This window comes from Chiloscyllium plagiosum, chromosome 18, assembly GCF_004010195.1.
Source record: "Chiloscyllium plagiosum isolate BGI_BamShark_2017 chromosome 18, ASM401019v2, whole genome shotgun sequence".
NCBI classification, from domain to species: domain Eukaryota; kingdom Metazoa; phylum Chordata; class Chondrichthyes; order Orectolobiformes; family Hemiscylliidae; genus Chiloscyllium; species Chiloscyllium plagiosum.
The window spans coordinates 23241694-23269438 of NC_057727.1; the positions used below are offsets into that span (position 1 = coordinate 23241694).

Consider the following 27745-nt stretch of genomic DNA (forward strand, 5'->3'; position numbering starts at 1 on the left):
ACTTAACCCTGACATCACAAATCTACCTCTTATAGATTCCCATATTCTTGTCAGTAGTGATCATGGCACCATCCTGATAGATACAAGGTAGAGTGTTCATGCTAAGACGCCCCTCCATTGAGCCAAGAGACAGTGCCATTTCAATAAGCAGTGCAAGATAGGATCCCAGGGTTGCACCAAGCATAGTTTAAGCATAGCTTAAAATTATATCAAATTACAACACAGGAGTACTTTGTGCTAAACAGCAGAAGCAACATGCTATGGACAGAACTTAGCAATCCCACTACCACTGGATAAAATCAAAGCTCTGGTTGAGTAATGGTAGACAATTCCTCCAACAGATGGAGAAAGCTGCTACGCATGCATCCCTAACTTCAACAATGGCTGTGTAAAAAAAAAACACAAGGCTGACACATGGGAATTTAGGACAGAAATAACAAAACACTACTTCACACAGAAAGTGATATGCCAGTGATGTTCTCTGCCACATAAAGCAGTTAAGGCCAAATCATTGAATGGTTTCAGGACTAAAGGAATCAACAGGGATTGGGAGAAAGCAATGAGTTGGATGATTGGGCATTATCATATTGAATGGTAAAGCAGGCTCTAGAGTCTATTCCCGCTCCTATTTTCAATATTTCTACATATAAACATCTTCAGCAAGAAGTGCTGAGTTGATGATCCATCTCATGCTCTTTCTACGGACTTATCATCTTAGCTGCTAGCTTCCATACAATTTAATTCATTGGTAACAGCAAGATAATCTCAAGGCACAGGATACTTCATGAAAGACTAATGGGTCCTGACAGTTGTGCCTCAGGACTAGCTGTATCCTCAACCAAACTGTCTCAGTAGAGCTACAACACCAATATCTACTTGATAATGTGGGAAAAGTACTCAGGTACATTCTGTCCACAAAATCACAGAACAAAATCTATTAGCTGCTCAGCAATCCATCAGATTACTCCCAATCATCAAAATGATACAAGATGTCATTAAGAAGGCTATCAACAGACACTTACTCAGCAATAACCTATTCAATGATCCTCAGTTTGGATTTGACTAGGAACACTCAGGTTCACACCTAGTTATAACTTAAATCTAAACATGGAGAAAAGTACTGAATTCCAGAGTGAAGTCAGAAATGACAGCTATTAAAATAAAAGCAATATTTGATTGAATATGGCATCAAGGAGCCCTAATAAAATTACAGTTATTAAAAATTGGGGGACAACTCTCTACTTAAACCTAAAACAAATCAAGATGGTTGCGGTTGTTGAAGGTCAGTCATCTCAGCCCCAGGATATCTCTGGGATTGACCTTGGCCCAACCATCCTCATCTGCTGCAATGATCTTCCCTCAATCATAATGTCAGAAGTGGAGATGTTTGCTGACAAATGCATAATGTTCAGCACCATTCGTGAGACTTCAGTGATTGATGTGATCCAATGCTGCAAGACCTGGGAAATATCCAGACTTGGGCTGAGGTGTGGTACACATTTTGCTTGCCCTTTAAGTGCTGGGCAATGATGATCTCCAGCAAGAGAGTCTAATTTTTGTCCCTTATTCCCATTGCTGAATCTCCCATTGACAACAACTTGGGAGTTACTATTAACCAAAAATGGAATTGGAATACTTATACAAATACTGTTGAGAGACAGCAGATCAAGGCTAGGAATGCACCATTTGTCTTTCCAATCCCGACCAACTACAAGACACAAATCAGGTGTTTGTGATGAAACACTCTCCACTTGCCTGGATATGTGCAATTCCAAAAGCAGTAAATTTGATACTTTACAGGACATAGCAGCCTATCTGATTGACACCTAACCCACTGTATTTGAATATTCATTTCCTTAATAGACATACAAAAAGGCAGGGAATACACACAAGAACCACATAAAGGCAAAATATTTTGAGTTTAGAAAGGCATCACATGTCAGCTCAGTTCTGGTGGGCTGAAGGACCTGTTCTTTGTTCTAGTTCACTGTCAAGGAGAAGATGCCTGAAGTAACTCAACAAGGCTTCTCTGGCAGCACCTTTCAGACCCACAACCACCACCTTGGAAGAGCAATAAGCAACTCCAGGAAACACCATGACCTGTAAGTTCCCATCCAAGCCAAACACTATCACGACTCAAATATACTACCATTCCTCCTCTGTCACTGGGTTACAATCCTTAAACTCACTTTCCTTCCGAACACTACCATGGGTGCCCTTCCATCCCAAGGAGTACACAGTTCAAGATAACTTCTTTGGTGCTTAGGAATCAGCAATAAATGCTGGCCAAGCCAACGACATCAACATATCATGAACAAACAAATAAACAATATTCTGCAGGTCAACACGGATCTGAAGCTGAACTAGACTAACCATATAAATACTGCTCCTACAAGGTTAGGTCAGAGGATGGGAATTCTGCAGTGAGTGACTGACCATCTAGGCAGAAGGTCAAAGTCTCTATTTAGATCAGGACAGAAGTCAGGTGTGTGATGCAACACACTCACTTGCCTTCATGACCAAAGTGCCAACAGCACAAGAAGCTTGACACTGCCTTGAACAAATCAGTGCACTTGACTGAAACACCCATCCAACACCATAAGCATTCAATTTTACCACTGATGTAGATAACACTGTGCTGAAATTGTACAAGATCTCTAGCTTATTGTGGCTCTTCGAAAAGCTCTATCCAAACCCACAAGGTCGATCACCTAAAGGACCGGGACAGCACATGCAAGCCACACATGATCCTTACTTAGGACTATATCACGGTTGCTTTTTCCCTAATATGACCGCATGTATACCAGTACCAAATGGACTGCAGCAGTCAAGTGACTCACCATCACCTGCTAAAGGGAAATTAAGGATAGGCAACAAATACAACCTCGCCAGCAATACCCACATCCCGAACAGGAATTCAAGAGAAAAATCCATCATATCAAACTCTTTCATAATCATTAAAAGGGTTCCATCAGGGCCACCAGGAACCTGCTTTTCTCTAAAGATAAGCAATGTCCCAATCTGTTCAATCCTCAATGCCAAGTAATCTTTTGGCGTTCCGAAGAAGAGTCACTGGACTCAAAACGTTAACTCTGATTTCTCTTCGCAGATGCTGCAAGACCTGCTGAGCTCTTCCAGCCATTTGTTTTTGTTTTAGATTTCCAGCATCTGCAGTTCTTTCAGGTATTTTTTTCTCTCAGTTTTGGTATTGTTATAAATCGATAATTTTTTTTTTGCTCTCCTTTCTGCAGCAAATCTATCCCCTTATGTTACTAGGGGAACAAATCCATCAACACAGCTGGGTCAACATTCTGCATCTCCCTTCCGAACAAGATGTGGAAGTGCCTATAGAACCAGTGAAGTCCATGTACAAGAAAGCAGCTCACCATCACCATCTCAGGAAGAATTACAGATTAACTGCAACTTTGCTGGTGATGCCCATGTGAACTGTACTCCAGGCATGGTTGAATTCAGGTTCTGAAGGATTTCCTTGACTCATTAGCTTTGAAGCTTTAATAGATAATGCATTTTTGTCATCAATGGTAGTTTGTCATTATTTCCACACTTAAGGCAGGTGATCCCTAATCTACATCAATTGAAACTTGAATCGAACCTATGCTGGTGGCAGTATTCTGAATTATATCATCTAGCCAACTGAGCTAACCAGACACCATTCCTCTATCAATGTACTACAAGCAATGTGATTGCATTGTGATAGCCTGATTAAGTCTGTCATTTGTTTTAGTGTTCAAACTCGGAATCCTTTTGGTTCGCCAATTGATTAAAAACCTCTATTTTTACAGATATAATTCACTGTCTAATAAGTTCATTGACTGAGTCTTATTGTTAGGTCAGAGAAAAAGACAAGCAAGGTAAGCAACAATTTTATAATTTACTTAAATTTCGAGACAGCAATAATATTTCCAGTTTTATAATAGTGAAACTGCAGTTCATGCCTCTGCAACTCATACTTCAGGACTTGTAATAACGTACTGGCAAACATCTAATGTAAAATAAAGGGAATAATTTAACTCTCAAGTAGAAAGGCCTTGCAATATTACAAATCTTTTTTAAGTTAAAATTGATAGTTTAGTTTTAAATCCTAAAATTTTTCATAATAAATCTCACACAGGAGTACCCTAAATGACTTGAGAATATCATCCATGGAATATTGCACATTTGACGTAAATTCTGACATAGAAATTAATGAAATCATAAAAACCTGTTTAGATATTGGAAGAACAATGAGGATTGTAAAAATATTGAACTATGCAATGTTCATCTGTGACAGCAGGCAATGTTTTATTCTACCTTGAACAAACTGTTTAAAAAAATCACTTTGACCAAATATTTTATTCAATGTATCCTAAGGAGGTTCAATTTCCAATTAAGCTCCTTTGAAATGCTGTGACACATTTTAATGTGTTAAAACAAGCTAAATAATTACTGTTGTTTGCATTGTTTTTGAAGCATTATTCCTCCTCACTTATCTCCCCTTTTTTTCTGATATTAGTGTCACTTTAAAAGGATGGCATTTGCTTCCCTTCCCTAATACAATGGAGAAAGAAATGCTTATTAGTGGGGTATAGCATCAAAGGCTCCATTAAGGCTGCATTGGATACTCAAATAGCAATTATTATTGGATAGCAAGTTATGGTGGATTCAACTGAAGTGGGCACCACAGGAAATCCCCAACATTCCCTTTCTGAAAACTGTATGTGCTCTTTCCAGCAGTTAGAAATCAGAATCTAGAACCTCAACAATTAGTTTTTAGGGGGATGAGAAAGATATATATAACAACCAGTGAAGGTTTAGCAGTTCTGAGGAAGGGTCACCAGAACCGAAACATTAACTTAGATTTCTCTCCACAGATCTGCTGTGCTTTTCCAGCAATTTCTGCTTTTGTTTGCTGAAAGTTTTTAATAACTGGACTCAAGCCTAGAAATATTAAATATACCCGATCAGTATACATCACAATCTACATTTACCGAATATGCTAACAGAATGTTATTTCAAGAAACTTTGTACTTTCTTAAAGCTTTATAGACAAGTGTTGACACAGTTGCAAAAACCTGATTGCATTCACCACAAACTTGGCACGGGAGAAAAAATACCGCACCTAGAAGATTTCATATTCTGGCACTTCCTGAAATGATTACATTCACTGCACTCAAAGATCAATCATTACACCAAGCAAGCCATTTTCTTTGTTTTCACTTAAGCATTGGTTCGTAAATCAGTGCACTTCTCTCATTTAAAAAAAAAACAGAAGCCATGTAACTTCACAATCAAGTCAAAATTAAAAGGAAGAAAGAAAATTGTAATCCCACTTGATTTAGAAAACAAACGTTTCATGGACATATAAGGAAAGTCTGGGTACACAAATTGATTTTAAAGAAGCCTTAAAAGAAGGACCAGGAGGAATTATGTAAGAAGGGAATCACAGAACATTAGACTTGGCTCTCTAGAGGCCACAGAGAGATTAAGTAGCAAGGATTGTACTAAATGCTAGAGTTAGAGGAAAGCTGGGGGGCAGCAGATGGTATGGGAGGATTCTAGGGCCACGGAGACAGAGATGGCCAAGACGCCGGTGTGATTCAAAATCAAGAGGTATGAATTCTAAACTTGAGTATTGTGTGGCTATTGCCCAATGGAGGCCTGAAAGTACAAGTATGATAGATAGACACGAGTTAGTGTAGAATCGGACAAGAGCAGAATTTGGGATGAATTGACACTTATGGTGTGTGAAAGATGAAATGAAATGACTTAGTAACCCATGAAATTACATGCTGAAAAATGTGCTGTTGGAAACGCACAGCAGGTCAGGCAGCATCCAAGGAGCAGGAGAATCGACGTTTCGGGCATAAGCCCTTCTTCAGGCATTTGGATGATTCCTGAAGAAGGGCTTATGCCTGAAACGTCGATTCTCCTGCTCCTTGGATGCTGCCTGACCTGCTGCGCTTTTCCAGCAACACATTTTTCAGCTCTGATCTCCAGCATCTGCAGTCCTCACTTCCTCCATGAAATTACATGAGTAATCTCCTAAATTAATATGAGATCAAATGTGATCTCCTACATTATATTTTACGATGTGCAAAATGACTTTCTTTTAAAAAAAAATCACAGCCAAAGATGATCTTGATTTTGTAAAGTAATAAGTCAATATTATGTTTTCAATATTCACTTTCCCCAAGAAAACTTTGTATTCAGCTGGTTGGATCTCAATATGGTGAACATGAAAAAAAGTGAATAATTAAAAATAAATCTAAAGCACACACACTGACCCTTCACCTCACTCTGTGAAGGGCCATGTCTTTTTTTAAATGAACACTTTATATGGTAGTCATGTTCACTCTGGGCTGAATTACAAAAACAACATATCACTAAGGCCAGAAAATGAAAGTCCTTCCATAGGCAGAATCTTCCTTTTGCAATTCAGAGAACAATTCTTTTCATTTCTTTCATCTGAGAGTATGCAAAGATTGCCAAGTAGAATCAGTTAGGATGTTTGATTCATCCAAATGCCTGGAGAATAAGCTTTGAAATTGAATACTTTAATGAAAATAATTACAATTTTGGCATGATAGTCTTACTGTGGGAAAAATCCACACTGCAAATTTTAAAATACCAAAAACAATTGTTAGGTAATGCACTCAGAAACCTACCGCACAGCGAGCTAATCGTTCAAAACTAAGCTGGTACAGGTTTATATCCCCACCCTGACTAGGGTGGGTAAAGAATTTCCATTGCTGTCCTTACATGCAAAGACTGATTGCCTCATCAGTTGGTGTAACTGCAGCCTATAGGAGGAGATCAAAAGACTTTTTTTTTTAAACTCAATTGTAATGCAATATTTAACTGGCTTTTAAAAGTGATCAGTTGGTGGTCCAACATGTAGATATGCTGTGTTCCTAACACAGCAACTTGAACATTAGGAGAAAGTGAGGACTGCAGATGCTGGAGACCAGAGTTGAAAAATGTGGTGCTGGAAAAACACAGCAGGCCAGGCAGCATCTGAGGAGCAGGAGAATCGACGTTTCGGGCACAAGCCCTTCTTCAGGAAGAAGGGCTTGTGCCCGAAACGTCGATTCTCCTGCTCCTCGGATGCAACTTGAACATTAGTGCTATTCCAAAGCTATTATTGTCTCATATGTGAGTGATGTACAGATTACAGTTGTGCGAACTGAGCAACAAGCTTTAGCATAGACAGAGGTGACTTTTCACTATAAGGCCATTGCTGGAACAAAAATGGTTGAACCTTTCTTTCTGGTATTTATAGTGAGATCTTTCCAACAGATCTAGTAGAGTACAATTTTTTTTTTGTTCTATCTTTTGTGGTAATAAACTTATGAACGTTTGTTAAAAGTACATCTTGGAGAATATGTTCAGTCACTGACCTCTATGGTAAATCAAAAAAAATTCAGCTGTGGCTTATCAAGTTAGGTTTCACCCTGAGGTCAGTGTTGTCGAGTATTACCATCAGCTGAGATCATAATGCCTTCAGCAGTTAATGGAAATCGATGGATAATCTGGAGTCTATGAGTTTTGACCTTACATGCATGGTCCACCAATAGACTAAAAGGCAATAAAGATGGCAAATGCACAAAAGGAAATATTTTCTTTACCCAAAGACAGGTCTGACCAACAGACCATGACTTCCACCATGTGTAAGGCAAGAAAGCAGTCCTGATGTCCACCCAGCCGGAACAAGGATCAAACCCCTGCTGTCACCCCGCCGATCAAACCCCTGCTGTCACCCCGCCGATCAGCCAACTGGGTCAACCTGTCCTCCAGGGAATTTGAGCTGCTATGCAAAATGCATTTTTAGCCTGGAGCTTTGGTTCCTGATGGTAAAGGCTTCAATTTCTTTCCATCACAGGAATCTCTCCCACTCTTACTGTCTGCTATTGGCTAATATTGGAAGGGTACGCAACCTGTTTGGCCAGTATGGTTTCCCTTGACTGTCAAGTCCTGGAGCAGGACTTGAAGCCAGAGTTACTGGATCAGAGGCAGAGACATTACCCATGACACCACAAGACAACTTAACAAGTATTTTATTCAGTACAAAAAGAAGAAAAGCAAAATCGAGTTTTTAAAAAAAAACAGAAAAAGGAGGCTAATGAGGGAAGCGTGCTATGTAAAGTATGTGATCGTGGTAAAGTGATTTTTAGTGACTTGTAAGTTAAACGGAATACAAGTGCCAAATTTCTTTTGTTTAAGGATCAGAAATCATGGATCTCTGATTAGTACAGCAAGATACAGTGGAGATTGTAGATTTGTGTTTAAACACCTCAACTGTCAGGTTCGTTCTTGACCTTAATTCTGCTTGTTTGGAGAAAGAGAAAGAAGCAACGAGTGGATGGGTGGCAGGGTCTGGAATTAATGCTGAGAATAAAAGCAAATCAATCTCAAGTCGATATACAGAAATTGTTTGAGTGAGGGGGCAACACAAGATCGCATTGGGAAACCGTTTTTTGTGCAATCATTTTTGTCATCTTTACCTTTGTAAAGTTTTGAGAGTGCACTAATTCTACCTTCCTACAGACAATCAGGAGCATCATAAATTGCTTTTGCCATAACCATTCATTTCTCTGATTGAACTCAGCACAGGAATGGGATCATATTTGTCAAATTGTCTCATAATTAAATCTTTCTATCCATCACTTATTGACCTACACGGTCTCTCAGTAAAACAATATCATGATTTTAAACCTCTCCTCCTTGCTTTTCCTGTCATTAGTTCCAGGCTCATAATCCTCTGAGATCTCTGGGCCCAGAGAATTGTGCCATCTTCAGCATCTGGATGTTCACTTTCTACCCTCATTGATGACTTGCCATCTGGAATTCCCCCTCTGCATCTCTATTTCTTTATGCTTTTAGAGACCCCTTAAAAGGGGGTAGGTGATAGTAGTAGGTATTAATCACTAGATAATTAATCCAGAGACCCAGATAATATTCTGGGAACCTGGGTTCAAGTCTCACCATGCCAGATGGTGGAATTTAAATTCTATGATAATTTGGAAGTCACACTCTAATGATGACCATGAAACCATGGCCAATTGTCAGGAAAAGCTCATCAGATTTACTAATGCACTTTAGGGAAGGAAATCTGCCATCCTTACTTGGTCAGGCCTACCTGTGACTCCAAACCCACAGCAATGTGGTTGACTCTTAACTGCCCTCTGGCCAATTAAGGATGGGCAATAAATGCTGGCCTAGCTGATGATTCCCACATCCCACAAATGAATTTTAAATAAGTCATTATTACTTCAGAATAACATGATATTGGAGAACAGCACCCAGCAGGGTTTTAAAAAAAGCCAAATTCTTCTTCAATTTACAAAAGTTCCATCAGCAATCAAATTCTGCAAATTAAATAGGAGAAAGTGGTCCTTGGGGTGCCCATTCGGAATAAACTGCAAATGCAGCTCTTGATTTAACTCATCTTGATTAAAGATATAAATAGTGTTATGAAGATGTGGGTGTACTGTACCTTCAAGAAAGTTAAAAGCTGGCAGAACTACCTGACAGCACCAAGTGTTCTGAACAAGATACAATTTAACCTTTTGGTCCCGCAGCTAGTGTAGCTGGCTGCCTGGAGACAAAAAAAAAATTGAATTAGGCCAATCAGTTTAAATTACACCCTGGAAAATACCAAACTCCAATCAAGTTTGAAATTAGTTTATTGACAATATTAAAAGCCAATGACATAATGTGGCTTTGAGGGCATAATACTAGGAAAAATTGAACAGTTGGAGAAGAACTGCCAAACCATCAGCATGTATAAACTGCCCAAAAAATTTGCGCTCTGAAAGGAATCTTTCAGTGATCTGCGAAACACAAATCCTAAAGAAGAAGAAAAAAAAAGACAGAGGAAGATCCAAAGAGAAGACTCAATAGCTGGCTGGTTTTGAAATTTGAATTTTTGATAAATCTCAATGGGGGGTTAATTGGACTAGTATTTAGATTAGATTCCCTACAATGTGGAAACAGGCCCTTCGGCCCAACCAGTCCACACCGACTCTCCGAAGAGTAAACCACCCAGACGCGTTTCCCTCTGACTAATGCACCTAAGCCTATGGGCAATTTAGCATGGCCAATTCACCTGACCTGCACATCTTTGGACTGTGGGAGGAAACCGGAACACCCGGAAGAAACCCAAGCAGACACGGGGAGAATGTGCAAACTCCACACAGACAGTCGCCCGAGGCTGGAATCGAACCCTGGTGCTGTGAGGCAGCAGTGCTACTGGGAGCCACCGTGCCACCCCTACTGTAGAAGGAAAAGGTAAAAGATAGGTTAGAGAAAGGAGTTGTAAATAGTTGTTAGCTAATTATTCTCTGTTATACTTTAAGAAATAAAGTTGTTAAATTTTACTTTAAATAGTGACCTTTCGGATAATTCTTGACCTCTTGAATTTTCACAGATTACTGCACAGGGTAAATCTTTTCTGTTTTACAGGTTTAAATTAGCAGGAGGGTTTACCCTATGTTGTAACAATAGACTGAATGCAGCACGGGTCACCAGAGTACATTTTTATCATTGACAATGTTCTGACCAGAAGTGTAAAATTGCAAATGAAATTTTGCAATAACTCCATGTACATTTTGATTTTTTTCTAACTGCATTGGCACAAATATTTAACAGAGGTTGGCGTGTTGAATTCAAAAAGTGAATAAAAGAGGTTATTTGATAACATCAGGAACCAACAATTACATTTGGAAGCAACTCCGCAATGCACAAAGGATATTAAGCAGACTGCACAAAGGCAATTAATGCTTTCCCCACAACTGCAAAATACTCTAAAATACAGCACAATAAAAGCTGTTAAGAATAACCATTTGATTTATCAATTTACCTAATTGATTACAAATCCCAATGTAGCTTCAGTCTCACAGCCAAAGAATTATATATGCAATCTTACCAAAGGCCTTATATCCAAAATTCAGTAGCAAACAAAAAGAAAAATGCAATTCTTCCTGATTTAGTGCTCATCGTCTTGAATGCCACACATCGAGCCAAAATTGAATAGTATTGCATTTAATGTCCACGACTTGGATTAGAAAACATGAGTCAACTAAATGTTTTTTTAATTAAGATGCCTTATCAATGTTCAGCAACATTGGGATTTCTCAAACTTACATGAAGGTTGGTACATTAACTGGGACCACCAAACATTTGATTCATATTTGTGAGAATGCATTGAATAAGTTGAATAGATGGGGCGGCATGGTGGCTCAGTGGTTAGCACTGCTACCTCACAGCGCCAGGGACCTGGGTTCAAATCCCGCCTCAGGCGACTGTCTCTGTGGATTTTGCAGGTTCTCCCCGTATCTGTGTGGGTTTCCTCGAGGTGCTCTGGTTTCCTCCCACAATCCAAAGATGTGCAGTCAGGTGAATTGATCATGCTAAATTGCCCAAAGTTTTAGGTGCATTAGTCAGAAGTAAAAATAGGGTAAGAGAATGGGTCTGGGTGGGTTGCTCTTCGGAGGGTCGGTGTGGACTTGTTGGGCCGAAGGGCCTGTTTCCTTACAATAGGGAATCTAATCTGATTAAAAAATACACCAATTCGTGATTGATTAATGTTAATCTAGCATTTTTAAATTTCATTTAAATTAAATTTTGAGATTATGATAATACAAACAATACTTTAGCAGAGTTTCAGTACTTGTGTTGACAAAAATCAGGGAAAGTCACAAGGCTATTTAAAAGTTAAATTCTTCCCCTTTCTGAATGGTAGAACAGAAACTGGCAAGTTTTTACAAATCAGGGAAACATATTAAAATAAAAATTGCAATGACCTTAAATGCTATTTAGTACTATCTGTTTAGCGACTATGACAATTTGTTCCGTGACCAAATGTCTTAGAAAATTACAGTACAGAGATCACAAAATGTTGACTGTGCAATCAGCCCCTATAAGAATCACCGGACCAAAAGGCAAAAATACAACTGTTTGCTTGAAATCTTGGGTGATATATTACTTATAGTCTAATTTCCATTAGCTTGTAACTAAATACACCGAGAGATTGAGGGAGTAATTGCATCAATATAGAATTTTATGATACTACAATTCTATTAAAATGATATGCATGAGTCAACAGAAGCAACTGCAGTAAAATTTCGCAAATAAATAATTTCCAATAGATTGGTTCAATTTTACAATATGGAAACATAAATCAACATGTCATCCTTTTTAAAACACAAACATCATACAACATAAGAGCTTAAATGCATATTTATGTTCAACATCTTGTTTAATCATGCCATTATATTCTAAGCCACAGGCATTAGAATTGTCACCATCAGATTTATGTATTATTTATTCATTATCTTTTAACTATCCCTGAACGTATTGTCGGTATGGTGGCTTTTTCAACCACTTGTCAGAAAATTACTGCTACAACTTAAACTTTCCAAAAGCAACATGTAGAATACTGGATAGAAAATTAACATGGATTTCTACCATTTGAAACGATCAGTAAGGGAGCAGGGTGAAGTGTAGGTAAATACCTAGATTAATGTTTGTTTAAAAATTAAAATGGCAAGTACTTTTCATAACTAAATGCTGCTCACCCAGAATTTTCCCCAGAAACTGACAGCGAATTGGGATCCTCACAAGATCCCATGTATCATGGTGGTGCAGCCCCTTAGAGTGTAGAATTAAACCAGTACTTAATTGATACAGACCATGTGTCCCATAATACTATAGTCACAAGCTAAAGTTTAACAGTTGAGATAAAAAGATAACAAAAAAGTGATTTATGCATTCACTGAGTTTACTCATTTTGCAGCTATGTAATATAAGTCAGGAAGGTTCAAAGCTGGTAAGTTAATTGAGTTTTCACTTTCCCACCAACTGTTAAACAGCTTCAATATTCGCAGACTTAACTACATTTAACTCCATGGCCAAGAAATCAGGTAGAAGTCAATGTCTTCAAGCATTACAAAAAAAGACAAGATGGTAGAAAATTAATGAGAAAGTGGTTAGCTACAACACAGTCCAGTTTCCTTTCCAAACTATTTTCTTGACAGTTAAGCCACCAATTTAATGCTTTAGAGACATTGTAATGGAAGAGAGTTAGGACAGAACCACCGATGGCTATGGCACAGCAAAAAGAATCATGGGAAGGCTGGCCAAGACAGCATGCGGAACCCAGGCATGATTAACAAAATCATGAATTCAGCAGGAGGGCTGTAGAAAATCACAAAAGTTCTTTTTAAACCAGGTATTAAAGAAACGTTTTAAGTTTAATTCACAATGATGATGACAGTAAAATGGGCTAAATGTGGCTTGGATGAGAGAAATGGAAAAAAAAAAGAGGACAGAGACTGCCTGTGTAGGTGGTAATGACCCAAATCATCTAATGCTGCTAAAACTCACTGTTACGGGTGAGAACATATGCAGCATAATTGAGTCAAATGGTTTGGGATGGAAACTGCATACCTCATCTCACTGCAGGTGACTAACAGATGATCACATTTTCCTTTGGTGTTGATAAGTAAAGCTCCTGTGACAAATTTTTTCCAAGAATTAGATTCAAGAAGATGTTTCAAAAATACCTTCAAAAATAGTGTTTGGTGACAGAACATGTTGCCTTTTAGAAGCACAGTTACACTCTTGTGCTTAACTAATATGGTGTTCAACCCATGGTATCAAGTTGAAATATAGATACAATGGAAAGGAAAACCTACAGAACTACCACAAATTGAAAAACCCTTTGAAGTATTCAATTAGTTTTAAATTACCAGCAGGGGAAAAACCACAAAAGTTTGTTTAACTTTAGTCAGTGGGAAAATGTTAGAGTCTGTTCCAACGGAAGTAATAGAAAAACACTGAGAAACACAAAATTTAATTGAGCAAAGTCATCACAGCTTCATGAAGTGGAAATCTTGCCCAACAAATTTATTCAAATTCCTTGAGGAGACAAGCAGGATACATAAATGGGAATTAGTTGAACTAAGATATTTGGATTTCCGAAGTTGTTTGTAAAGATACCACTAAGGCTACTTAATATGTTAAAGCCTCACGGTGTTGTGATGTAGAGGTGCTGGTATTCGACTGGGGTAGACAAGGTCAGAGGTCAGACAACACCAGTATAGTTCAACAGGTTCAGTTGAAATAAACCTATAGGACTATAACCTGACGGCGTGTGACTTCTGACCGCGGTGTGTGGGTGTGTGTTCGCATGATCGCAGGAGTAGACAATTAGCTAACAAACAGAAGAGAGTTAGGATAAGGAAGGAATTTTGAGGATGACAGCCTGTACCAGTGGAGTGCATCAGAAATTAGTGCTGGGGCCACAATTATTTACAATATATATGAATGATGATGGGGGTGAATGTACTATCACCAAGTTTGGGGATAATATGAAAATAGAAGGGAAAGAAAATACAGAGGATGACACAGAGTCCGCAGGTAGAAACGGACAGTTTGAATGATTGGACAGACAGATGGAATATAATGTGGGATGACGAGATTATACACGGACAGGAAGAAAAGTATTTGAATGCTACTAAGAGAAATACTGCCAGAAGCTGCAGCAGAGAAAATTTGGGGGTTGGTGTGCATAAATCACAAAATAAACTTGCATAATAGGGAAGACACATGAAATGTTGGTCTTTAAATCAAAGGGGATAGAGTATAAAATTAGAAAAAATCTTGCTAAATTTATACAAGGCACTAATTAGACTACACATACAACACTGTGGACAGTTTGGTCTCTTGACCTAAGGAAAGATAAACTCGCAACAGAAGCAGTCCACGGAACATTCACTTGGTCAATCCCAATATGAAGGAGGACAGGTGGAGTATTTTGGCCCACACTCATTGAAGTTTAGAAGAATGAGAGATGACCGTATTAAAACATACATGACCCTTAGGGGGCTTGACAAAGTAGGTGGCAGGAGGTTTTTTTCCCTTTTGGAAACTTAGAAGCAGAGGGTGTAACTCAGAGTAAGGAGTTATAAATTTATAACAACAATGAGGAGGAATTCGTTCACATAGAGGGCTATTGAGGCTGTCATTAAGTATATTCAAATGGTAAAGTTTTAATCAGTAAGGGAATCAGGGTTATGAGGAAAAGGCAGGGAAGTGGAGTGGAAGATCATCAGATCAGCCATGATCTCACTGAATGATGGTGCAGACACAATGGGCTGAATGGCCTACTTCTGCTCCTACGCCTTATGGCTTTACTTTGACAGTTTTCAGGCCTTGTCGTTGGAATGGCATAACTGTCTGCAGAATGGAGGAATTATTGCAGAAGAGCTTCCTGCGGGATCTAAAAAAGACAAACAGAATCAAAGATTTTCTTACAGCTCTAAGTGGGAACAAATTCCTGACTGAGTGGATGAAGCAGCTTACTCGATTGCTTTGTCTCTATTCAGTCTGCAAGTGTGCATCGGAGTGGTCAGTTGCCTGTCAAATCTTAACGCCACTTCCACCCTAACCTCTCCATCCTTGGCTTCCTATAGTGTTCCACTGAACTTCATTGGAAATATACGGAGTAGCACCTCATCTATCAGTTTGACATTTTACAAATCCAACAATTTCTCATCATAGTCATGATTCCATTTTTTCCAGACAACTTTGTCTAATTTTGCTTCTCACATGCAAATCTCTCGAGGCACACAAGTCATCTCTTTATTTGACAGTTTCATCCCTTTTGCTATTTAATCATCTTTGCATTCTGCTTTATTGCATACTCTTTATTCTTTCATCCTCCTGCACATTCCCTGCCTTTTGTACTTGCTTAAAATCGGTTGCATCTGGTTTTGTTGCTGTGATAAAAAGCTAATGCTCCAAAATATTACATTGCTTACTCACTCCATGAATGCCGCTTGACCTTCTTAGTATTTCCAGTATTTTCTATTTTTAAGGGCTTGTTTCAAGATTTGTAAATGGCAAAAATGAACAATAGCTGTCTCAATTAAGTGTCAAGCACTTCAGTGTAATGTGAAGTACCAGAGGTTAAGGATAAGGTTATTCTTAAAGCAAGAGCATCAGTTGAAACAGCATGAGTAACTACTGTAACAAGTAAGCTATGATAATAAATAAAGCTCTCTTTGGAAATATGGTAATTAAAAGAAAACATAAGATAATGTTGGAAAGGCGTGGTGACATTACCAATAACAATGCAGATTTGCTACCCTCTAATCTCAGTCTGCATTGAGATGGTGATAGAAGTTCACTCTGATTGTTCAATCTCCAAGTATTAACACTGATTAGGTCTTATAAATTCACAAATACTTCAAATGCTTGTCATAGTGAAAAGATTAAATGTCTCCACTTACAATTAAACCAAATGATCTTATTGAATATGACTACAGAAATTAGTGTAATATGGATATTATTTCTGGTAGGTGGGCAAACAGATCAAAAATTGCACATTTGTCTTTTCAAATATTTGTAACCCAAACAAATCTGGACAATTTTCCAGTCAATCCAAGACTGAGCAATGAGATAACCAAAATATTTTGCACTTTTAAAAAAAAAGACATGCTCAAAAGCCTTCAGGACTTAATTGTTGCAGCATCAGCTGGAGGAAGTACCAATCTTATTAAAACAAAACAAGTCCCTGATGTTATCATACAACATTTCCATGCAGAAATACTTTTCCCAAAACAAAAACAAACCAAAACAAAATGTAGACATGTATATGCAATACAGAACAATACAAAACACAAAACTGAATAGAAATTATACACTGGATTGAATGACATCACCGGCTTAGTTAGTGCATTCAAGGGTTTCAATATTAATGTCAGACCAGCGTGTCCAATATCAGATGAAAAGCCCAGCCAGGCTAGGTACTTGAAGGCCCTGTAAATCGTAAATGCTACAGTACTGAACTGACCCGACACCTCTAAACGACAAACTTTACTTTGGTTTCGTTCAATATCTCAAGGGAATCAGAGACGATCCTCCACAATTATAGGAGTGATAGAGACATAAAGATATGAATGGTGACAATTCCGGGCTTGGTGGTTTCCTTGGACACGGAAAAGGTGTTTGACTGGGTGGAGTAGCTGTATATTTTTGGTGTCCTGGAACGTTTTGGCTTTCAGTGGCAGTACTGTAAAGTGACCCTATAGCGGCAGCCCTCACGAATCGCGTAAAATCAGATAATTTTAGCATTGGGAGAGGCAGCTGATAAGGGTGTCATCTCTCGCTGCTGCTATTCACCTTAGTAATCAAACCGCTGACAGAGGCTATTCAGAAGGACACTAAAATAGTTGCCCCAAAAGGTAGGAATAGGATAGCACAAAATTACTCTTTACGCTGATGATGTTCTTCTTTATCTGGCTAACCCAGAAAACGTCTGTAGCCCGGTTAATACAAAAAATTAACTTCTTCGGCATATTCTTGGGTATAAAATAATTTTACAAAATCGGAAGTCATGCCCTTGGGGTCTTGGCGGGAGTGCCTGATCTGGAGGATCCCTTTCTGGTGGTCACAAAAAGGTTTTCTTTATGTGTATTTTTATTACCCCTGCTTTCCACCAGCTGTACAGAGTTAACTTTGTGCAATTGTTTGATAGGATAAAACAAGATCTTCAGCATTGGGAGGGGTTACCAATTTCACAGTTAGGCCAAAAAGCCCTGATTAAAATGAATGTTCTTCTTTGGTTACTTTATCCCACGAGAATGCTCCCGTTGCTATTGCCCAGACAAGTGCTGTGGAGGCTCAATGGTTGGCTCCCAGATTGTAAGCGATACCAAATAAGTGTCTTATTGCCCTATGTGAGTGACTAGGTGTGGAAGGATCCAAGGTCTTAGCAAGTTTTGCAAAAATTTGTAACTCAGGTTGAGGTTTTGTATGTAGGTTTGCTCGCTGAGCTGGAAGGTTCATTTCCAGACGTTTCATCACCATACTAGGTAACATCCTCAGTGGGCCTCTAGACAAAGCACTGTTGATAATTCCTGCTTTCTATTTATATGTTTGGGTTTCTTTGACATCACCAACCCAAAGAAACCCAAACATATAAAATAGACAGCAGGAATTATCAACAGTGCTTCGCCCGGAGGCCCACTGAAGATGATACTTAGTAGAGTGATGAAACGTCTGGAAATGAACCTTCCAGCTCAGCGAGCAAACCTACATACGGATCCAAGGTTGATATGGCTTGACATGGAGGCTGTCCAGGCAAGGCGTCCCCTCCTTAGTTTGCTGTTTATGGATAGGATGAAATCTGAGCATTGTAGAAGTCTGATTATTATAAACATGGTCAAAGTGTGGAGGATGGTGCAGGTTACCCTTGCCCTGCTACATAAGACCTCACTGTTTACCCCCTTAGTTGAATCCCCAGGATTCAGGCCGGGGTCAATGGATTCCAGCTTTAAAGCATGGGAGGTTAAGGGAGTCTCCTGTTTGGGAGACTTACTTGAGGGAGAGATCTTGATGTCTTATGACCAGTTAAGTCACAAATATGGGCTACCCAGGGACCTCTTCCGTTATTTTCAGATTAGGGATTATAAACAGAGAAGGACCACGCTTTTACCTCAGCCCTACAAGTCTGACATGGAGGGAAGAGTGCTCGAGTGTGTGGACACTCTCTCGGTCAGTACTTGATATCATTTAGAGAGGGGGAGCCTTGGAAGATATGGAAAGGCTCCACGGAGTCTGGGGTCAGGAACTAGTAGTAGAAATTTCATCTGAAACATGGAAGCACATATGGGAGAATTTGAATAAGATCTTAACACGCAATAAAGCATAGGCTATGCAATTAAAGATTCTCCACAGAGCCCAGATGGCCCCAGAGTGATTAGCAAAATGAAAAGGAGCATCTACAGGGTGCCCTAAGTGTAAAACAAGTACTGGCACTCTCACATATTGTCTGTGGTTGTGTCATAACATTTCTAGGTACTGGGTTGCCATAGTGAACGAGGTGGAGGAAATCCTGGGAATTGAAGTTGAGGCGAATCCGGTATCCCTTCTTTTGTGACTGCCAAATCTGCCTTTACTAGATGAATGGAAGAGATTATTCAACATTCCCAAATGTGCAAGGAAGAACATTTTAATGAGCTGGATCTACAGTGTGGAAACAGGCCCGTTGGCCCAACCAGTCCACACCGACCCTCTGAAGAGTAAACCACCCAGGCTAATTTCCCTCTGACTAACACACCTAACACTATGGGCAATTTAGCATAGTCAATTCACCTGATCTGTACATCTTTGGACTGTGGGAGGAAACCGGAGCACCCAAAGGAAACCCATGCAGACACGGGTGGAGAATGTGCAAACTCCACATAGACATCACCCAAGGCTGGAATCGAACCTGGGACCTTGGTGCTGTGAGGCAGCAGTGCTAACCACTGAGCCACCGTGCCACTCCAATATCTGCTGATAAGAACAAACATGATGCATCCCATTTCTGATCACTTTTTCTCCTTTCTTTTAAACTTTGAGCTCTGCTGATAATCTGTTGACTCCCCAGCAATTCCCGAATACAAACTGCAATGCCTTTGTAGCACAGACTCAGGCGTCTCCATTATCCATCTGCCATTAGATGAACTGCACTAAGACCACTGCATGCCAAGAGACCATATTCATGTCACAGTACACAAAACTATTATGACATTGCATACTGACTTGCAGAACTGTCTCAATAGGAATTCTTAGGTTCACCAAAACCAACCTGTTATCTTCTCCTTTCTGTAATGGAAGTGGCTCAATATTTTGAAAAGGACTGCACAGAAGAGCAATGTAAATGTCAGAGTGCACCATGTGAGGGATTTACAATCAGGGTCTGACAAACAAGGTAAAAATATGATATGCTGATATCAGTCCAGACATTAGAACAGGGAGAAAGTGAGGACTGCAGATGCTGAAAAAGCACAGCCGGTCAGGCAGCATCTAAGGAGCAGGAGAATCAATGTTTCGAGCATAAGCTCTTCATCAAGACTGCTCAGACATTAGAACAACCAGTCCAATGTACTCAAGAAAGACTCAAGCTGCTTCTCTTGTTTCTTCATTGTCAAAAAATTCATTGACAAAATGTTTAAGCAAAATTAACATCTAGATGTTCCTTGTAAACGCATATTAAATGGCCTTAATAAATAAAAGCTCCAACATCTATAAATTATTGCATTAATGGGAATCTCATCTTAAATATATTGAGAGAGTAGTTTTATCTTCAGCTATTTACACAACCTGTATAACCTATTCACACCATGACCATTGTTTCTTTGTCCACCTTACTGTCTCTGTCACATTGAAACCATCTGAATTCTAGTCCAAATGATGCAAATAGCATAATATTAGGTACAGAAATGAAATGTTGCTTTAAGGAAGGTGGTTTTACTGAAGAAAAATGGAGAAAATCAATCTTGACATTTATTCTCAATTAAACATTTGACATCAGAATGGTGAAACCCAGCATAGCTTTTACATTACAAAAGCTCATGGCTTGTGCAATCACTAAAACAGGTTTTCACACCAATCAATCCAAGTGAGTCCTGGTAGTTGTTATACAGAAAGCGGCACAACAGAAAAAATATAGAATTGGTTTCACTATTTCAAGGCCATAAGGACATAAGGACACGACAGATTGGAATGGGGTTTAATATATAGGAATCCCTTCTGAAGTGTGCATGCAGACAGGACAAACAAGATCATGTAGAACTTCCATGGCACCACACTAAAGGTACTAAGTCTATCCTACCTAACTATCAACTTGTACATGCAAAATGAATACCTATTAACAACAAATTAAGTTCACAGCTGCAAACACAGTCAGATCACAGAATCCCTCCAGTGCAGAAAGAGGCTAAGTGGCCCATTGAGTCTGCACCAACCCTCTGAAGAGCATCCCATACAGACCCAGCCCCCTACTCTATCCTCATAACCCCACATTTCCCATGGCTAATCTACCTAACCTGCAAATCCCTAGACAATATGGATAATTTAGCATGGCCAAACCACAACCTGCTCATCTTTGGACTGTGGGAGAAAATCAGAGCATCCGGTAGAAACCCACACAGACACAGGGAGAATGTGTGGAGTTTGCACAGTTGTTTGGTAGTACAAAACCCAAATACTGCTCCCATAAAACCAACATTTTATGATGTGAAGTTTCCACCTGCTTCAAGAAGATCACCAGCATCCTGGTGCCAAAGAAAAATCATGCAGCGTGCCTCAATGACTACCACCCAATGGCTCCGACCTCAGAATTATGAAATGCCTTGAGAGGTTAGTCATGGCTCACATTAGCCCACCAAGCTGCCTTGATCATCTGCAATGCACCTACCAGCACAATAAGTCCACGGCAGGTGCCACCTCCCTGGTCCTACACTCACCCCTGGAACATCTGGATAACAAAGATACCTATGTCAGGCTCCTATTTATTGGCTATAGCTTAGCCTTCAGCACCATAATTTCAAACAAACATCTTTAAACTCAGACCTTGGCTCCCCATCTGTAACTGGATCCTCAGCTTCCTGACCCATAGATCGCAATCAGTAAAAACAGGTGACAACACCTCCTCCATCATAATCCTCAACATCGATGCCCCACAGCCCCTTATTATACTCCTTATACACTGATCACTGTGTGACCAAATTCTCCCACGACTCCATTTATAAATTTGCTGATGACACCACTACTCCAAGTCAGATCTCAAATGACGCTGAGACAGAATAGAGAAACGAGATTGAGTGCTTAGTGGCAAAGATCTCTCTAACATCTGCAAATTGAAGGAGTTTCAGGAAGTGGAGTGGAGGTGGCGATGGTCAACAGCATCAAGTTCCTGGGAGTGATCACCAAGTATCTTCCTGGTCCACCCTCATCAACAGGACAGTCAAGAAAGCACAACAACTCCTCTACTTCCTCAGGAAGCTAAGGAAATTCAGCATGCCCACAATGACTCTTAGCAACCTTTATAGAGGCATCATAGAAAGCATCCTATCCAGATGCAACACAGAGTGATATTGCAACTGCTCTACCCAAGACCGCGAGAAACTACAGAGAGAGCCGTGAACACAGCCCAGTCCAACATGCAAACCAGCCTTTCATCTATTGACTCCATCTATACTTTTCACTGCCTCAGGAAAGCAACCAACATAATCAGACATCACCCACTCTGATATACTCTCTTCAAGCCTCTTCCCTTGAGCAGAAGATATAAACGCCTGAATGCACATACGAATAGCAAAAGCAGCATCTCCCCTGCTGGTATCAGACTTTTGAAAGCACCTTTCTAATATAAATTCTGATCTCTCTCTCTCTCTCTCTCTACACCACTACCACACCCCCAGCCATCTTCACTGCAGCTGTAACATTGTATCATTCAAAGTGCACCACGGTAGCAGAACAGAGTGCAAAATACAATCTGTCTGCATAACATGCAAAACAACACTTTTCACTGTATCACAGTACTGTACACGTGACAACAATAAGTTGTTCAATGTTTTTGTTTTGTGTCTTTCTATATGTGTGGAAGGGTTTCAAAAAAGGGAGTTAGTTTTAACTACTAAAGCTATTGTTAATATTTCATATCTGTTTACTTGTGATCAGAAATCACTTATTTGTAATAATGAGTGGTTCTTGTTAAGTATAGAAACCTGGTCAGGTGTTTTCTGTTAACTTGGTTGCAGCAGATAAAAATCAAAGTCTGCATAAGAGTTCTCCTCGATATAGAAAGAAACAGGATTCTTGAGGTGCAGTGGCAGTGTCCCTACTGTTAAGCCAGAACAGCCTAGGTTCATGTCCTACCTGCTCCAAAGGTGTGTAATAATATCTCTGAACAAGTTGATTTGAAAATATACATAACATGACAGAGCATTCAATTAATTCACTCAAATAATTTGGAAGTAGCAGTGTCCCTACTTCTAAGCCAGGAGGCCCAGGTTCAAGTCTCACCTGTTCCAAGAGTGTTTCATAACACATCCAAACAGGTTGGTTAGAAAATATACAAACAGATTAATCAGGGTGTTTTTTGCTTTAATTATTTTATTATCACTTTAGAACAAATGGAGCTTGAGAATCTGTGCACCAAGTGGGTCGCAACAGAGAGAAATGGAGCTTTCTACAGTTCTTTTTGGTTGAACATTTTGATGTAATAGAACAAATGATATTCCACTAAGTTAAAGAATGCAGAAAGGATATTATACCTTTTATTTTTACAAACTAAAGTTCCCTATATCTGGGGTAAACAAACCACGTCTGTCGCCATGCTCTTCACTATCTACCCTGCCAAAGATCTATTGTCTGTTTTTTGTTTCCCTCCAACCCACCTCAATTTCACCTGTCACACCGTTTCACCCTGGCCCAAAGCAGCATCACCTTTCACACCTGATATTGAAATTAGCATTCTCCTGCCTCTGCTGTTAAAGTTGGCACTCCTCCTTCTTACCCATTTGGACTGATACAATCTACCCACTGACTCTCAGTTAACTTCAGCATTTACCTTCTTCTTCCTTTAAAACTGCTAACACCACTTTATTTTAGTTTTCCCCCAACTCACTGGTATCCATTGCCCTCCACCCACCCTCAGCTCTCAATCTGATTTGTCCGTAGCAAATGAATCAACTCAAGGTCCCTGTCTCTTTGGATGTTGCTCCTGGCATAGATACTTTGAGTTACATCACCGTCTGTGGGAGAGAACTGCTATTCTTGTGAATATTTCCACCTCTACTATGATGATCAGGGTCACTGCTGTTAAATATTTTGAGGGAACGAGGAGATTCAATCTGCTCCAACACGTCACCAGGCAAGGCAGCAATGGTTTGGATCAGAGTGCAGTTGAGGGGAGGGGGGAGGAGAGTGGAAAAAAAAGTCAAATGCTAGTGCTAGGAGGGAGAGCTTTGTTCAAGGCATGTTTAAATAGCAAATACTGGCAAAGCCTCCAAAACACTCATAGTTGGCATGTATGCAACAAGTCCTTCAAGTGGGTGTCAGTTGCCAGCAGGTTTAAGCTTGATCGTGCTGGCAACTGATATAGTTCATTCTTACAGATGAACTGGGTTAATTTCAAACACTCAGTTTGCTAGGTTTGGTCAGAGTGATCAAACCTTACAACTGTGCACTTGAAGTTAGCAGGCAGTGATGGTAACAATTCTTACTATATACCCTGACTGAGCTGGCCCTCTTGTAAGTCACTGATTAGGTGTCTTCATTGAAAAGTATATATTTCAAATATTATCTTTACATTTAAAAAAGCTTTAAAACCCTGATCAGAAGTTCAAAGTAGCTTACTTCTGAAGCTAAGACTTGCTATGTTAACAGGTAATCGATCAGGTCAATGACATCGATGGTAGTAAACAGAGATGACCAGAGCGGCCTCTGAATTCCATTGCCCCACCCCGGTAGAAAACAGAACTTCAGCTTCCACTCTGCGTTGAAGAGGCTTGAAGAAAACTGCATGCACCCCGCCAAGGCAATCTCAATAAAGGAAAGTGGAGAAAGGGACCTTGCCGCATTGAAGCTGAACAGATAATGATTGGTCCGATAAAAATTAAGAAGAATACCTTTGAGATCAAGTATTATTTCCGCAAGGTAAGCATAACTAGGTCTGGAGCAATTTTTAAACACTACCACCCGACAATGGAGAGAATAAGGGGAACTGATGATGAAATTGATCTAATTTCAGGATTCAGCTATGATCCTCCCCTTAAAAAAAATTAATCCACTGCATGCTCTGCACCGAAATGTTACTCAGACCAGTACAAAAAAGGTCACTGGACCCTATGCGGGATAACTTTTCTCTGCACAGTTACTGCCGGACTTGTCGAGTTTCTCTAGCAATTTCTGTTTCTGTACAGGAGCTCCCATGCCAGTGGTGCAACTTGAGCTGCTTCACGCCTGCCCACAAAGTGTGAGCTTTCCAAGCCGCAGGGATTTACACAATGAGAGAGAGAGAAAAAATGTCGGGTCACAGTGAAAACACTGGAAAACCCATAGCCCCGCTGAGGGGAGGAGGGTAAACTAAGATTATCACAGCGACAGCCAGCGTGGGTAGGTCAAATACAAGCGGGAGCAGCCGAACAAACCAACCTCTGGGGGTCACAGGGGTATTTGAAATCTCAATGTATAACAGTCAGGGCTCAGGATCTGTTTCCACCGCAGAATGCTCCACCTTTAACGCCCTTCTCCGAAACTGACAGGCGCGCTGAGGACTATTGAGCCGGACAGGCTATTGGACAGAAATTACATCATTTCATTGTATCCTATTTCCAAATGCAACACAAGTCCTTGAGAAGTCTCTGAATAATAAAGAGGAGGTGATTCTACACAATACCCTTTCCTCTAGAAACGAGAATAAACAGTACCAAGGGTCTGGCTAAAACAAACCACACCACCACCCCACACAAAAAAATAAAATCACTTGGACACACAGGTCTGATTTATTTTGTTTAGAATTGAAAGCAAAACAACCTCCTTTCCCTCCACGCTACACCCAAAACCAAAGATATTTGGACTTCACTTGTTAGTCAATTCTCAATTTGGCACCCGCTCCTCAATGTCATGCCTTTTGTCGTCATTTTTTAAATCGAAAAACAAAACCCAATGATAATGATGTGGAAATGTTCCACACACACGCCAAGCTAATCCTCCCGCCTCAATAAACAAAAAGATTATTCGGACTGGCCATGAAAGTGTCGGTACATTCAGCTGAAATGTGTATACTGGAAGATGACATGTTGCTATCCAGAAAACCCAACAGATGACCGTGAGTAAACAATTCCAGGACTGCATCATAAGTATCTCAGAATCACACTGCATTACAACTCGGGGGGGAGGGGGGAGGGGGGAGAGAGCGGAAGAACTCTTGAACATAACGCGCTGCCGAGCAATTTCGTCTTTTAACCCTCGAGTTCCAAGTACTAAGTTAATATGCTGGTCAAATTCATTAAGCAAGCACATTGAGAATTTTTAAAAACAATGAAAGGACCAACAGTTTCTCACCCCACTCCATGTTGGAAACATTAAGCCCAGAGGCAGTATTTATGAAAGCTTTCCTCTGGTTCCCCTTAAACCGGGACTCTTTTGTTATTAACCCTAACAGATTTTTAAAAACTGCAATCCTCTCATTACCATACTTACGTTTCTCGTCATCAGCGTGCACTAAAGATGCTGCTCGGGACAAGACATCCAGGGGAGTCTCCATTCTTTAAATATATGTGCATATATATCTCTGCAGCCTGAAAGAATGAACGCAAAACAGAACACACTGCCTGTACCACATCATATGAAGAAACTCGGGCTTCATTCTTATGTTTTGAACAAGAACGCGACATCACCCAAACACATAGAAACTAACCCAAAGCTCCAGTGAAACATTAAAGAAGTCAGCCTTTAAATCCAAAATAAACATAAACCCGCTTCATTACCCATTACAGATGTACACTTGAAATTTTGACTAGTATAGTGATTGCTGAGTTGTGTCTGCTGAAATGCCTGCTCGCAGTATTATTTACCTGTGTGGTTCACTGGCAGCGCCTGTTTAACTGCAAGCTGGTGTAAAGTAGACAGACCAACGCGGAAGAATGTGAAGAATGATGGAATTCTGTCCTGGCAGGTGGTGAAAGTGACACAACATCATTGGCTCAGAGCAACACCAAACTCCGAATACATTATGGTAATATCCGCCAGGCGTCATATCCTCAGGTAGAGCCAGTGGGATGATGCGGAAGTGACTGTAAACTTAACCTTCACCTCCGAGCACTTGGGCGTTTGCTCGCATGTCTGGTTTTCCGCGGGAGTGGTGAGATTGGACTAGGGGTTGGTGGGGAGGAATACTCATCAAAGGGTTGTACTTTTCGCTGCAGCCTTTCAGTTCGGGATTTCTTCTTAATTCCGCCCCGAAATCTCGCATTCACTTTTGTTTAATTGAGTTGCACGGAAATCCTTGCAGTAGATTTGAAATGACCCGCTCTTGAAACTGGGACAGAGGAGCGGCTTCTGGCCAATAGTTTTCACCCCCACTCAGCAGCGCGCCTACAGTAGTTTTCGATTTGAACTGCTATTAATCAAAGAGGCCATGCCATCCAAAACAACTTTGTGGTCAGATGTGGAGGACTGATCTTTTAGCACTTGTTTGTAAACAGTTCAAAAAAGTACATTTTTGTGACGAAGCAATGTGTCATATCCTTGAATGAGTAGGAAGTGGAAAACATAATTCCAAAAATAAAGTAACTTGTGCGTTTGCCATTTACAATAGGAATGAGAGTAGGTCATTTGGCCCATCAAAACTGTTCTGCAATTTAATTAGATGATGGCTAATCATCTCATGCTATTTTTCTGTACCATCTCTGTATCCCTTAATGTCATTTAGTCTCCAGAAAATTATAATTTTCCTGTTGAACCTACTCAATGATTGAGCTTCCGCAGCCCACTGACATGGAAAATGTCACCTTCTGAATTAAGATATTCTTCCTCATGTCAGTCTGAAATGATCAACCTGTTAAGCCAAGATTATGTCCTCTGGTTCTTGAGTCATCAACTAGAAGAAACATCTGTTTCCTGTGTATGGAGAAAGTGAGGACTGCAGATGTTGGAGAGTCAGAGTCGAAAACTGTGAAGCTGGAAAAGCACAGCAGGTCAGGCAGCATCCAAGGAGCAGGAGCTTATGCCCAAAATGTTGATTCTCCTACTCCTCAGATGCTGCCTGACCTGCTGTGCTTTTCCAGCACCACGTTTTTCAACTCTGTTTCCTAAGTATGTCTTGTGAGATTTTTAGAAGTTTCAGTGAGATCACCTCTCATTCTTCACAACTCAAGGGAATGCAGACGGAGTTTCCTCAATCTCT

General features: G+C 40.0%; 1 protein-coding gene across 4 annotated transcripts in view; it reads right to left on the reverse strand.

Annotated features, from left to right (window-relative positions):
- vgll4b (vestigial-like family member 4b) overlaps window positions 1-26506 on the reverse strand; it is a 119206-nt gene extending 92700 nt beyond the window's left edge. The window contains exons 1-2 of one of the 4 annotated variants that reach the window (XM_043707937.1): window positions 26415-26506; window positions 26041-26138 (exon numbers count right to left, since the gene is read on the reverse strand). In XM_043707937.1, the coding sequence (XP_043563872.1) occupies window positions 26041-26104 (64 nt within the window). In that variant the 5' untranslated portion in view covers window positions 26105-26138; window positions 26415-26506. Of the gene's footprint in view, window positions 1-24990; window positions 25015-25902; window positions 25928-26040; window positions 26139-26414 lie in introns of those variants that run through there. The other 3 variants (XM_043707939.1, XM_043707938.1, XM_043707940.1) reach the window with 3 other exon arrangements.
- Between the last annotated feature and the right edge of the window lie 1239 nt (window positions 26507-27745).